The sequence below is a fragment of the Mytilus galloprovincialis genome, chromosome 6 (genome assembly GCF_965363235.1).
Source record: "Mytilus galloprovincialis chromosome 6, xbMytGall1.hap1.1, whole genome shotgun sequence".
Taxonomy (NCBI): Eukaryota; Metazoa; Mollusca; class Bivalvia; order Mytilida; family Mytilidae; genus Mytilus; species Mytilus galloprovincialis.
The window spans coordinates 84,581,491-84,595,048 of NC_134843.1; the positions used below are offsets into that span (position 1 = coordinate 84,581,491).

General features: G+C 31.6%; 1 protein-coding gene across 1 annotated transcript; it reads right to left on the bottom strand.

Annotated features, from left to right (window-relative positions):
• Positions 1–1,885: 1,885 nt before the first annotated feature.
• LOC143080543 (ryncolin-2-like) lies at positions 1,886–13,068 on the bottom strand. Its single transcript, XM_076256431.1, has 6 exons — positions 12,891–13,068; positions 4,300–4,380; positions 3,907–4,037; positions 3,488–3,584; positions 3,003–3,167; positions 1,886–2,185 (listed from the first exon to the last, which is right to left on the bottom strand). Exons 1-6 carry the CDS (start codon positions 12,970–12,972, stop codon positions 1,938–1,940), a joined length of 804 nt encoding a protein of 267 aa, XP_076112546.1. The 5' UTR covers positions 12,973–13,068; the 3' UTR covers positions 1,886–1,937.
• Positions 13,069–13,558: the final 490 nt, after the last annotated feature.

Sequence of the window (13,558 nt, forward strand, 5' to 3'; positions counted from 1 at the left end):
GGTCATTTCTGCTTCAGAAGAAAACTCTATAAAGTGTGCGTACAAACAAGAGCTACAAGGATGGATAGTTTTTTTTATATTTTTATACGAGACACGATGAGTTGCACGTTAAAGCAAGATTCACGTTGCATTAAGGTACAAGAAAATATTATTGTCATTTAAAAATACAATGTTTGATTTGATATAGCTACTAATTGATTGATTGTTGTTTAAAATATTTTAGATAGACCTTAAGACTTTTGTTTGATTTGATGATACTATGGTCTATTAATAAAGATTATACTCATGTACGTATGTATGTAGCAGTACATTTAAAAAAAATGGCAGAAACGAGTATGATTGTTGAATTGTTTTTTGTTACTCTATTGGTGATAACGTAGAGTTACCTGCTTTGAAATAAAGTAGTTTTCATTGCAAGACTATTTGAAACTACCATGTACCCAGATTTAAGTTTTTTTAACTGCAATTTGAATTTGATCATATAGACTTCTAGTTCTTCAATAATCGACAGAGGTTTTCACTTTTTGGCAGATCAAAGGGAAAAGGCACATCAAATATTCCAAGTTAAGGCTTGCGAATATTCGAAAACGTTTCTACTGAAAGAAGTAAATGTTCACCTCAGTTGTTCGGATTGCCTGTTTTGATCAAGTGAGGAATATGGCAAGTTTTTTTGTCTTCGGTTATGTGTTTGAGCTCCTGATTCTATAATGGGGACTTTCTGTTTTTATTTTTTCATGGAGTTGGATATTTTCGTTATTTTACTTTTTGTTTTGTCTTATAGCAAGCCATGCACTTCTTCATACAGTGTTAATGCACACGCATTCAGCGTGAATTGATTATTTTCATTGTCAAATATTTTGCAGAGTAAGATTCCACGTTCTTCCAGTACGTAAGTAAGGAAAGCCACCATTTCATATTCTGTTTTTTTTTGGTTTATGATCCTTAGAAAATAAATAAAAAAACTCACATATTATACACCCAAATTTCATTTTGTTTATAAATAAACATTGACGTGATGTAGAAGTACCGAGCCTACTCAAATGGATATCACAGAAAACTGATCAAACAGTAAAAGTTATTTTAAAAATAGAAAAAAGACAAATTAAAGAACAATATAACACGTTTTTAAACTAATAACGTCAGTACGCAGAATATATACATCACGACCATCATGTATAATTTGTAAAGTGGATAAGGAGTATTTATCAACAAGGTCTTGGTACCTTCCGATGATTTTTTTTTTAGAAAAAGAACGAGACGTTCTGACATCAACTGGTTCATCAACTTTCTGCTCAGACAGTGGTGACGTTTTACAAAGTCTGAGTAGGAGCCGAAAACTATCAATATCAAATAAGTTAGGAAATGTAAATCCCATATGCAGGTGAAATTGGTATATTGCTACTAAGGTAGAGGAAATTGATAATTTCAAAATAAAATCATCTCGTTTGTCATAGATTCTGGTACTTAGATGAATGTGCATGTCAAATTCGAGGTATAAGTCTATAAATGAGGCGGATGGAGCAGTTTCTGTTGTTTCTGTTATTTCTAGTCCTGAGGGATATATTAATGGAACCCAAAAGACACTAAGTACATATCTGAGAGTACTCACAGTTACTGACAGCCAGTTTAAAGCCACAAACAACTAATTAAAAAAGCATACATCAAAGCGTTATGTTCATCAGGTATGCGTATGACTATAAAGTTAAAAAGTCAAACCTGTAAGACTTTGAGAGCATTTTCAGCTTAATAAAACCTTCACAAATTCAAATTGAAGAGAGGGATATCTAATATACAAAATAAATGATAAGTTAAAATCAATATACATGTACATATCTAACGTGCATTTGTATTCGAGAGGAGAACAAATAATAACAATAACAAGATATATTTTCAATACAGTGGTTTATCTGCACATATTTTAATGATAGCACACTCTGTTAGAGACGGTTTCTACGAATCATCATTGACGTAGTCTTCATTGATTGAGATCCTTTCCACAGCTGCCAATTTATTCCTCTGTCATCCTTCTTATTTCCTACATACAGTCCGTTCAGATTAGAAGCATAACAGGCGTAATACCACCAAGCACCTTTGTAAATCTTTGCACAATTTTCATAGCTATGGTTGTCATTATCCTTATCTTTTGTCGTGAAAGCATAATTATTATGTGTCTTTAAACAATCACCTATTATTTAAAAAAAAATGTAGACTCGATAACGATGAAAATTAAATCAACCTCATATGCACTGCATATTCAGTAATATCGTTCAAGCTACAATAATAGTGATTCACCAAATATCTTCATTATTAAATGTGAATTAATTATCCAGTGGTTAGGCTAATAAATTGTAAGCATCCTGGTTTCTATAAATTAGACATATAGAGTACTAGATTTTATAACAATTAATGCTCTAAATAAAAACAAATTACATTCATTTCATGAAGATTTTGGAGACAGTTTGAAATAATTGTATTTCATCAAAGTGCTAATTCATTTCAGTTTCACTTTCTGCAAATCACAAATGAAATGTCGTCTTCCATATAAAGCAAAATATCGGACCATGAAAATAATCGTATTTTTTAAATAGTAATGTGCCTTTCGAAAGTTCATCCAGGCTTATTATGATTCATACCGAATTCAAATTTTAAATGTGTAAGGGCTAAGTGTTTGTATGTATGTAAATGTTAGATACGTTTTATACACGATTACTGAATGCAGTGATAATTCAAGTGTCCCGTGTGTTCTCAGTTTGCATTGCCACGAACTTAAAAGCCAGATTAATTTTAAACAGTATTTTAAATTTTGTTTTATTAAACCTACATTATTGTGCCGTATAAGACAAATCACAAAAATACTTAACTCCGAGGTAATTTCAAAAGGTAAAGTCCCCAATCAAATGGCAAAATCAAAAGCTCAAATAAGTGTACTTTCAACGATTCTATAAAAAACAGTGGAACAAGAGCTTAGTGAATTCAAAATCTAATTTAAATATAAATATTACCTGCCGTTCCGCTATAACCCTTCACTGTTAGTTTGTAGTTAGTTGACTTGTCGCCGATGAAGAAGTTAGAATATTTTGCATAGGCTTTATCACCATTAAAATCCTCAAGGTTTACTCTGAGCTCATACTGTCCTCTAGATGTAAGTTTATATAGCTTGTCATTACCTTTAAATATCGAAGTAAAAGAAATGAGAAATTTAAGATGAAGATATTGGCCCTTTTTATATTTAACCTTCTTTGATATTAGATGTAACAAACATGAGTAAATTTAGCATAATTTGTCGTTTTGAAACCTATCCAATAGAGTCGAATTAAACATGGACTTCAAAAAGGAGCATAACAACAATAATTTGGTCACCTTTTAAATACATCAACATAAAAATATGAAGCAGTTCAATCAAAAAAGCAACGGTCTGATTCATTACAAAACAACGAACGAGAAACCAAAGATTACAGACAACAAACTATTTTGAGAAAACACTCACCTAACCAGAATTCCGTGTTAAGATGACCAAATCCCTTTACATAGTCTTTCCATCCTCGATAGAAATCTACTTTACCGTCTAGTCTTCGCTGAAAAACCTAGAATTCAAAATAAGTGATACTACATAAAGGAAACGTTATATAATGTGGTGTACTCCAGATTACTCTTGCATTTATGGGGTGAGATAATACCTGCATGTTTCATGTGTACATACATATGTATATAGAAATACAGAACATACTGCCATAATAATCATATACTAAAGTGTATGACAAACAGATGGTTGCAATCATTGATATGCGAGGCCTGTCATGCACTGTACAGAGGATTACTATATTATGATATGATATGAAAAGGAATTCCTTACATAGTTCAGTCCCTAGCTACCGATATCTGTTTTAATTGTTTAAATATTCTTACTGTCCATCCTCCGCCGTCCGTCTCCATATCACAATACGCCTTTAATCCAGTACCACCTGCCGGTTTAATAGTGTAGACTCCACTTTTGAAATGTTTCGGGTCTAAATCCGAGCAGTCACGAACTCTTCCCCCTGTATATATAGAATCATATGAGAAATATAAGAGCAGATGTAATGTAAGTACAATGTATGTACAGTTTTGAATACTAAATTATGAATAACAATTAGAAAGCTAGAACATTGATGTTTATATTTATATCATTTTTGAATTGTATGATTTTTTTGTAAAATTATTTTATTTTTATTTTGCACAAATAACAGACATAGAACTACTAAAAACATGAATGTATATATAAAACTAAATTTTAAGTGAGTTAATGGATTTGTTTTTTACCTGAAGGCAGCAAAGATCTGTATTTATCAGTTGCCAAGATGCTGAGTACTCGTTCAGCTGTTTTTCCATAAAAGCAAACTCCTTCAAAAAAAAAAAAAAATTCAAAACCGATAAGAATAATAATGAAATTATTACATAGCTAAATATATCAGCAAATTCATTCTGAAATAATAAAGAAACCAATTTACGATGTAACTATTTGGCGTAACGCTGAATTCTAGAATTTGCAGAGTCAAACACACGAAGTTATTTTATAGATATAAATCACGGGTGTCATTCGGTTTATCGAGAAAAAATGATCGTGAAAGAATATTTAACGGTGGTCAAGTATTGCGAGACGGTCGTGAAAGCCCTGGTACCGGATCGTGAAGGATATTTAAGCGAGAAGACTTATGAAAGGTCATTTAATAATCTAATTTAATTAATTACACGGACAAATTTACAACAAAATAAAACTGTCTGTCAAAATGGTTCAATATTATGATCAGTATGTGAGAAAATCCAGTTTTAAAAGTATATAGTTTTTACAAAACGACAAAAGAAAGATTGCTTCTAGACATTTTAATGACATAAAAAATGCAAACAAACCTGATTTGTTCACAAATTCGAATAAAATAAACTACTTTTATCCGAATAAGAGCATTCTATTTGAATGAATCAAATGGTTCTCATAGTTATTTTGTATAAACATAATCTGAAACTTGGTAAAAAAAAGAAATATTTACACAAAATTGATTTTTCGTATCGTGAAAGATCACGTACCGCGTTTTTGAAGATCGTGAAAAGGATCGTGAAAGATCTGATGCTATGAAGACGTTCAAATTATTCTTCAATTATATGATAATTAATATTTGTTATAGGTATTGAGAAAAACTAGATAGGCCAAGATCATCAATAAATTTAAGCATGTTATGTATATTTCTATTATCCTGTAAGTTACGCCTTGCGCTTACTTTTGTTCAAACACAGACCTCGAGGAGGAGCCAAATATGAACTGATACTCATGAAGACAATCCATAGTATCAAGATATAAGAGGGGTAACAGGAGATTATATTTAAATAATACAAACAAATTATTATTTGTGCATTGGTGAACAAGTTATTTGTATAATAGTTGGCTGATTGTAGGACGAAGGATTTTATTGTCATGTGAAGTACTCACTTATCACCAGTTATAGGATAATTACGTTTTGTATATTAGAACCTATAATCTGCATGTCCGTCAGACATGAATCACCTGGATCAAGATTTAGTTTTGTGGTCAAGTCCTTATTCGTTAAGCTTTATGATAACTCTGTTGTCATGATTGTAAGGTGTACATTTTTTATTTCTGCAAGGTTTCAAATAATATTGACCTCATTGTCATGGATCATTTGGCAATGTTTGTTTTATGTTGTTTGGCCTTTATACCTGTATGCTATAGCGCCACGATATTTGGTGTATGTATAGTGTACATGTCTGTCTGCATCTTTCATTTATGACGTCAACTGTATTTGATATACTGAATGATAGTAAGATGTCTAAGTCTGGCTGTCGGTCAGGGTTCAAATACTTTCGACGTTATGTTCCAAATTAATTAACCAAACTTACTTTTACATTTGTCAGTTTCTAAGGTACTGTGAGGATCGGAACACCTATATTTGGTGTACGTTGTATATAAAAAAAAGTACTGTTGCACAAAATGTTGGTTATCGTTCAATCTCAAATTGTTCATGAAAGATGCTGTTTTTTGCTGTACGTTTTTTGGTTGATGGTTGATATTTTGGTTTAAACGTTGCATACCCATATTATTGGGTAAATAGTGGCGGTCTGCCTAAATTGTACTAGACTGATTCTCACAGCTGAATTTGTCACACTGATTTAGACATGTTTGTTATTGGTTTTTTTTTTTAAACTTTCGATGTGAATTAAAAAAATAGCTTTAATGTTCATTCTTATCAAAATAGTTAAAAAGTAAAATATAAAAAAGTAACAATATTAAAAAGAAATATCGATAACTGATTACTAGTATTAAGTCTGGTCGCGCATTATCTTTTTTTCTATAGACATCCATTGCGTCTTTTGTGTTTTTTTCGTAAAGTACTGCATATTGTCTTTATCTTATTGCACGGTAATGTTGCGGAAGTTGAACCATTTTGACAGACATATTTTTTTGTTCGGAATTGTTCCGCGTTTTGAAAATTAAGCGATTTTTTCACAGATTCTGACCTAGAATTAACTTTAAAATTCTTTCACGATCCGGTACCAGAGCTTTCACGATCGTCTCGCAATACTTGACCCCCGTTAAATATTCTTTCACGATCAGTTATCTCGTTAAACCGAATGACACCCATGTAAATACCAGAATCTGAAGTGGATGTAAGTTGATTTCCATTTGCATATTTGTTAGCGATAAGCACCACCAAAACAAATCCAAACCACATTGTCATCCTGTAATGTATGTTGGAACAATACACTTTGAACGAACCTGTCATAAAACTGAAACAACTTGTACACTTTTTATACAGATTTAATGTCAATCATTGCAGGACTTATTTTGGCAACATATTGGAATGACAAACATTTCTGGAAACAACTTTCAATAGATACGAAGTTGCCTTACCTCTTGTATATCTATAGATTGTTGTTTTTTTAATTTTGGCACATACTTTAATGTGCATGTTATTCTAGAACATACAACATTGAATATTCGTTCCTAAGATTGCAACAAGGCTATAAATCAAACCTTTGCCTTTACACATAGCAATATAAACCAATTACAACAAGAACATTATACTTTCAAATAACAAGGATTTGCTTACCACGTACATGCACCCTGCAGAACCGGATTAATGGGAAGGGACACAAGTCTACATACCGCAAACTTTATATTCCATAGTTTAAAGGCCTTCCGCATTTCAAAACCTTAATTTCGTATCTGGTTTGTTATCTTACTTTCGGGGTTCACAAAATTTTGATTAAACACACTCCATATCTTATATGCCAATCCTTGTTTATGGTTACCATTATTGAAATGACATCAATATACTAGTTTGAACAAGGAGACGTAACCACCGTTCCAACAACGCCACTTATGAGGCTATCAAAAGTCGTTAACCTGTAAGTCAGATGCTATCGTTTGTATCATATTTGTTCCATAAATTGAGCTGTTAGTTTGTTTTGTTTTTAATTGCTTCAGGACTGATTCATACCATAAATCTTATTTCGACACAAAATACGTATTCATGGATATAACACTTTCTAGCTACTTGTTGCAAATTAAGAAATCCGACTCAGGAACAGTGGCCAATACTGGACCTCCCATGGGGCACATAAGATCACCCCTGGTGTGGTAAGGGGTTCATGTTTCTATGTTGTGTTTTTTATGAACTTGCTTGTCTTTTTCCTTCGTTTATTACCATGACATTGGCACCTCGTTTTCGACTTATGTGTTTGAATATCCCTTTGGCAACTTTTGCCCCTTTTTTATGAATGATATGAGATTTTTTGCACTTCTGCACTATTCTAAAGAACTTGGTTGGTTTCGTTGTGTTAGATTGCTTTTGATTTGAAACACACATTATACTAGATAACGTTTTAAAAATCTTTTCAATTAGAGTAATTGTACAACTTGCTAAAGACAAAGAAAATAAAATAGCCTATATAAACTCTATTTTCAAACTGATAGTCAGGGTTGAGAGTAGAAAATTTTCCTTTTCTAATTAGTGAAAACAGTAACCGTAAAACAGACAATTATGCTAGCTGACATGAATATTAAAGCCAATCAATTTTTATGGTTTGACATAATTACCCTTTGCAAACCCAAAGCAACTACAGAAAAGTTCTATAATTTTATATTATAAAACAAAATTTTCATGTAAATAGACATATAGACATGTAAAATTGTTAATTAACAAAGGTTATGTCAATTTTTCAATTGCAAATATTTTCAATTTTCTTTGATGGTAGCCAACCATTATCAGGCAAACTCACCAATTATCGTTAAAAGCTCTTTACAGATGATTATGAATTGAATTTGAATGAAGCATCGGTGAAATGTAGAGTCACATTTTTTTTCTAAATATAGAAATAGCTGGACGGCTTTACTACGGCGACGTTTACCTAATTTAAATATAGTGTTGACGACATTACGTGAAATGATGGCAATAGAAATACTTTTTTTTTTGTCAATTTTGAATTTTTAACAAAGACAGAGATTGGTTAAAAAACTCTTTCTAAAAGAAATGCTTTTCTATGCAATAGACCATGTCTGCAAAGTGTACATTTGATTATTAAATATCAAACATTAAGAGGGCTGTCATTGTTAAAGGCCATACGACCTTATATTATAAAAAAAGAAGATGTGATATGAATGCCAATGAGACAACTATCCACAAAAGACCAAATTGACACAGACATTAACAACTATAGGTCACTGTATTGCCTTCAACAATGAGCAAAGCCCATACCGCATAAGTTGTTAATTTCTACGAACATTGGTCTCTGGGGGAAAATGTCTCATAACCAATCAATCCAAATCCTCTTATTTGCACATTTATCATCAATAGTAACAACATATCCTTTACCACTACGATTCTGTATCAATAAATAAACAGATGGGTTTAATGTTGCCAGTGAACATCTAAAATGAAATAGGTTCAGTATCCCTAGTACATATCCCTAAAAAAAATGCATAGTATCAGGAGTCCATAGCTTCCAACAATTCATTACAATTTTTTTTTATAAATTCATTTGCAGTTGATAAGTTAGTTTTTGGTGCTATGCTAATATTATTAAAAGTCAGTTCCATTGCCATGGAAACAAACATATATTGTTTTAACATACAATTTTTAAGTTTCCATTTTGCTTTTTATATAATTTACGAAATTTAGTATCAAGCTGACGGCTGATATGAGATAATATGAAAAACAAAATTAAAAAAACGTAAACTTATAGCAAAATGTCACTTACTAAATTAAATGTTGGTATCTTGCTTTAAAAAACTTAGCCTTAAATTTATAAATTTCTTTTTATTTTGTCCATCAATTTATCCCTTAACTAAGATTATGATTCAGACATGTTAAAGTCATTCGGTGGAAACTTTTAACCAGAATGTATCATTTATATTTCTTTATAGTGGGACAAGGCCAATACCGATCAATATAATAGCTATAAATTCAAACAAACGTGCGCCAGTTCTGAATTGTATCTGATTTCAACAATGATAAAAGTCATAATTTCTCATCTGTGTCAAGCATACTTGATGTAAAACACATATAGTGTCATAGAGTTCAGCTGCTAGTGGAAAATAACATTTCTAAAATGAAGTATGATGATATACTTTAGCTATTAATGGAACGTAGGCGTTTGATATTGCAAGTACTAATTTGTTGGGTATTTAGTTAGATCTGGTATCAAGACATAAAGACCTTTGCAAAAAAACTATGCAAATCATTCTTAATTAGTACCGGAGAAGGAAATTGAAATTTATTTCATACTCAAAAGTACCTGTTACTATTTTGGAAGACAAGGTATTTTTGTCATTTTTATTTTTTACCCAACAATCACTGTCAACGTTAACAAAGTGGTTAAGGTTAAACTTTTTAAAAAAGTATGAAACAGAGAATTGTATTAAACACGGATAATAGCTTATCTTAAATAGACACATGTTTCTAGATTTAGATTGATTTGAAAGTGTACATTTGTAATTGTGTGGTGTATTTTATTTGTACAACTGCGTTATATTACTGTCTAATTGACATGAACTCTGATAGAGTTAACTGATATTTATAGCAATTTTCTAAAATATCACTAAATGTTCTTGAACTGTTGCCCTACGAACGGACGATGAATATCTATACACACGTATAGACAATATTATTGCTAAGCTAAAATAAATTCAGAAATAAAGACCTGCGAAGTACGTCCAAGCTACACAGCAAAATGTCGTGATAACTAGAGAATAAGAACAACTAAGACTACGATGGGTAAAAAGCATTTCATAACCTACGTATACTATGTAGAAATGTAAATAATAATTATCTTATTGGTCGATATAATAAAAAGGTGTTAATTTAAAACACAAATGTACGAAAGCGGATAGGCGCACACACGTTTTGTTTTCTTATTTTTTCTTGTGTTTCTAATTCAAACGCAGATAAAGTTTATGTTATATTGATTTAAACAACTATTACAATAATGAGTTCAGGAAAAGAGTCGGTACATACCGTGGGGACTTTTAAACTTATAATTTGAAAAGAGAAAGTGACAACACCGCGACAAAAAACAAAAATCAACGAAAAGACAAACAAGTCCACTATAGGAAACAAAACTTGAACAGCATGATCTCTTAGTCTTCTAAAACCAGAATGTTATTATAATTTCACTATTACTATACATTGTAATAGCCAGCTGATACGCTTATCTATACCTTTGAAAGTATTCAAAGAACTGCAGTAATTCTTAAGTAATGATAATAATTAAAGTTAAGCATTAATATGGGCACCTATGTATTTAAATCTACAGTAGTAGTGTAAAAGGGATACCAGCACAGAGTAAGCAAGGATTAGCAAAAATGTAAGGAATGTTGTCACGTGGAATGTGCTCACGAGGAATGAGCAATATAATGTGAAAAATATGGTCTTGAGAAATGTAGCTAGCTTTGAATATAAGTAATGTAGAAATAAAAAGAACATGTTAAATTGAAAGTGATATTGCAGAAAATTCAAACACTCAAAAATTTTCCTATTTAAAAATGAGTTTTAAATTTGTTTTTGGTGATTTGCTAACAATCGGAGAAGTTGATATTATTGTACATCAAGTAAACTGCCTATGTGGAAAGCCACATTGGTTATCAAAGACAATTGCAATAAAATATCCTTGGGCAGATATATATTCAAAACGACGCGCTGAAGATCATAAAAATTTAGCCATTTTTATAAAAGACAGACTAAAACTTTTTCGATCCCCACATCAGTTACATGATGCTTGCTTTTTTAAGTCAGTGGGATTTCGGTACTGCAGATCAGAATTTTAGAAATATTCCACCCTATAAAGAGACTCGTGGAAACTGAATCAATTGGTTCAAACAGTGCTTAGAACAAATTAAAAAATAAACCGTTAAAATTGTTGGATTACCTGATCACATCGGCTGTGGGTTGGGAGGAGGAGATTGGACAGCATATTTCCAAATCATAGAAAATTGTGCCAAAGCAAACGACATAAACTTTATACTAGTAAGACAATCCTTTTTACACAAATGGATATAGAAACAGACTCGTTATACTCAAACATGTTTTCATTTAATCCTGTACACCCAACGAAAATGTATTACATCGATAGGGAACAAACATTTGAAAATTGGCCGAGACAGATTCTGCTGAAACCACAACACTTTATTAAAAACAGATTCGTTTATACCGGGTTTAGAGACCGAGTGACTTGTTTCTATTGCAACATAACTATAAAACAGTGGGAAGCATCTGATTGTGTAGAAACAGAACACCAAAAATGGGAACCAAATTGTTTATTTGCAAAAATGGTGACTAATAATGTACCATTCTTCAATTATGTTTCGACGTAGACATTGCTAATAATGTTTTTTCTCTGGAATTTTATCAAATACCAATCATATGAACAACATACCTCAAATACTTTTAGTATGAATTTCTTTGGAATGTTAACTTCTTCATTATTAAAGAGTATGATCACTTCTTTTCCCACTATAGACACATTTAACTTCAGAATGGATGTAGGTGAAAACAGCATTTGCTTCATGCTAAGTATTTATAACGTCTGCATCTAAACTGAGAGAAGACATTGTCGAACTATCAATGAAATATTGTTATGGTGTGCTGTACATCATCCCAGTCAACATACGTGTTTAATGTGGAACGAGTTGGAACATTTGGAGATGCATTTGAAGAAGCCTTATCTCACATCGACCCCAAAGCAGTTCGTACAAACTGGCAAGAAGAAATGAAAAAAATGAATAGTCCGATTGAACACCCTGTTACACTGTAGACATAAGTGAACCAAATAAGAATACATTTCTTAAACAAGTCGACGATTTTGAATGGTGCAGGAAAAATTTACCAAAACCAGATAAACTATACAAGGACGTACAAATGTACAAGACTTCTGTGCACTCTTTCAAAGGTTCGTTGCAGAGGAACACAACATATAAACATCTGTTTTATACTCCAGCTCTTTATAACCTTGCAATGTTTAGACGAATTATACATAACTCCGTGTTTCTGAAAACAATTTATCTAGTGGACCCCAATGAAAGCAAAACGTTAGTTCGATTTACTGAGGAAGAACATGGATAAAAATATAACATATGGGTAAAATGTAGATTTTGGCTGATAACTCTGAAACCAAAGCATTTAGAGCAAATCTGACAATGGGTTAAATTGTTTATCAACTCAATATCTATCTGCCCTGAAATTTTCAGATGAATTGGACAACCGGGTGTTGGGTCGCTTAGTACAAGAATTTACAGAGTAAAACACCACGTCGCTTAGTACAAGAATTTACAGAGTAAAACACCACGTCGCTTAGTACAAGAATTTACAGAGTAAAACACCAAGTTATGTTATAAATATAAATACCAGATTCTGAAGTGGATGTAACTTGTTTTCCATCTGCATATGTTGTTGCTATCAGCACCGTCAATATAAATCTAAACCACATTGTCAGCCTCTAATGTATGTTGGAATAATACACTTTCAACGAACCTGGCATAACACTGAATCTACATGTACACGCTATGTACATAAGTATTAAATGTCAAATGTCGCGTGACTTATTATGGCTGCAGATTGGAAAGGTGAACATTTCTACACTACCAACAATTTGCCTAAACTTTACATGTACATTAAATGCCGATATATAAATAGTACTCTTAGGAAACATCACTAATCAGTACATTTAATGCCGCTATATAAACAGTACTTTTAGTAAACATCACTTATTAGTACATTAAATTCCGATATATAAACAGTACTTTTAAGAAACATCACTAATCAGTACATTTATTTATATATCAATTTTAGTATTGTTGAGAAAAAATTGTTTTCAGTACAGAAAATTTCGGTCATTTTTCAGTACTAAAAATTTCAGTCATTTTTCAGTACTGAAAATTTCAGTCATTTTTCAATACTGAAAATTTTAGTCATTTTCAATACTAAACTTTTTATCATCTTAAAGTACTTCTAAACATATAATATAAGGTCAATGTCAGAAAAATATCAAATGTTTTTTTTATACTGCAACTAGT

What these genes read in the sequence shown, in the direction of transcription:
- LOC143080543 (XM_076256431.1), bottom strand. Translation starts at nt 12,972, where the DNA reads ATGTGGTTTAGATTTATATTGACGGTGCTGATAGCAACAACATATGCA. An exon ending in TACATCCACTTCAGAATCTG is followed by an intron (nt 4,381 to 12,890) that starts GTATTTATATTT and finishes TTTTTTTTGAAG; the next exon opens with GAGTTTGCTTTTATGGAAAA. An exon ending in TAACACGGAATTCTGGTTAG is followed by an intron (nt 3,168 to 3,487) that starts GTGAGTGTTTTC and finishes CGATATTTAAAG; the next exon opens with GTAATGACAAGCTATATAAA.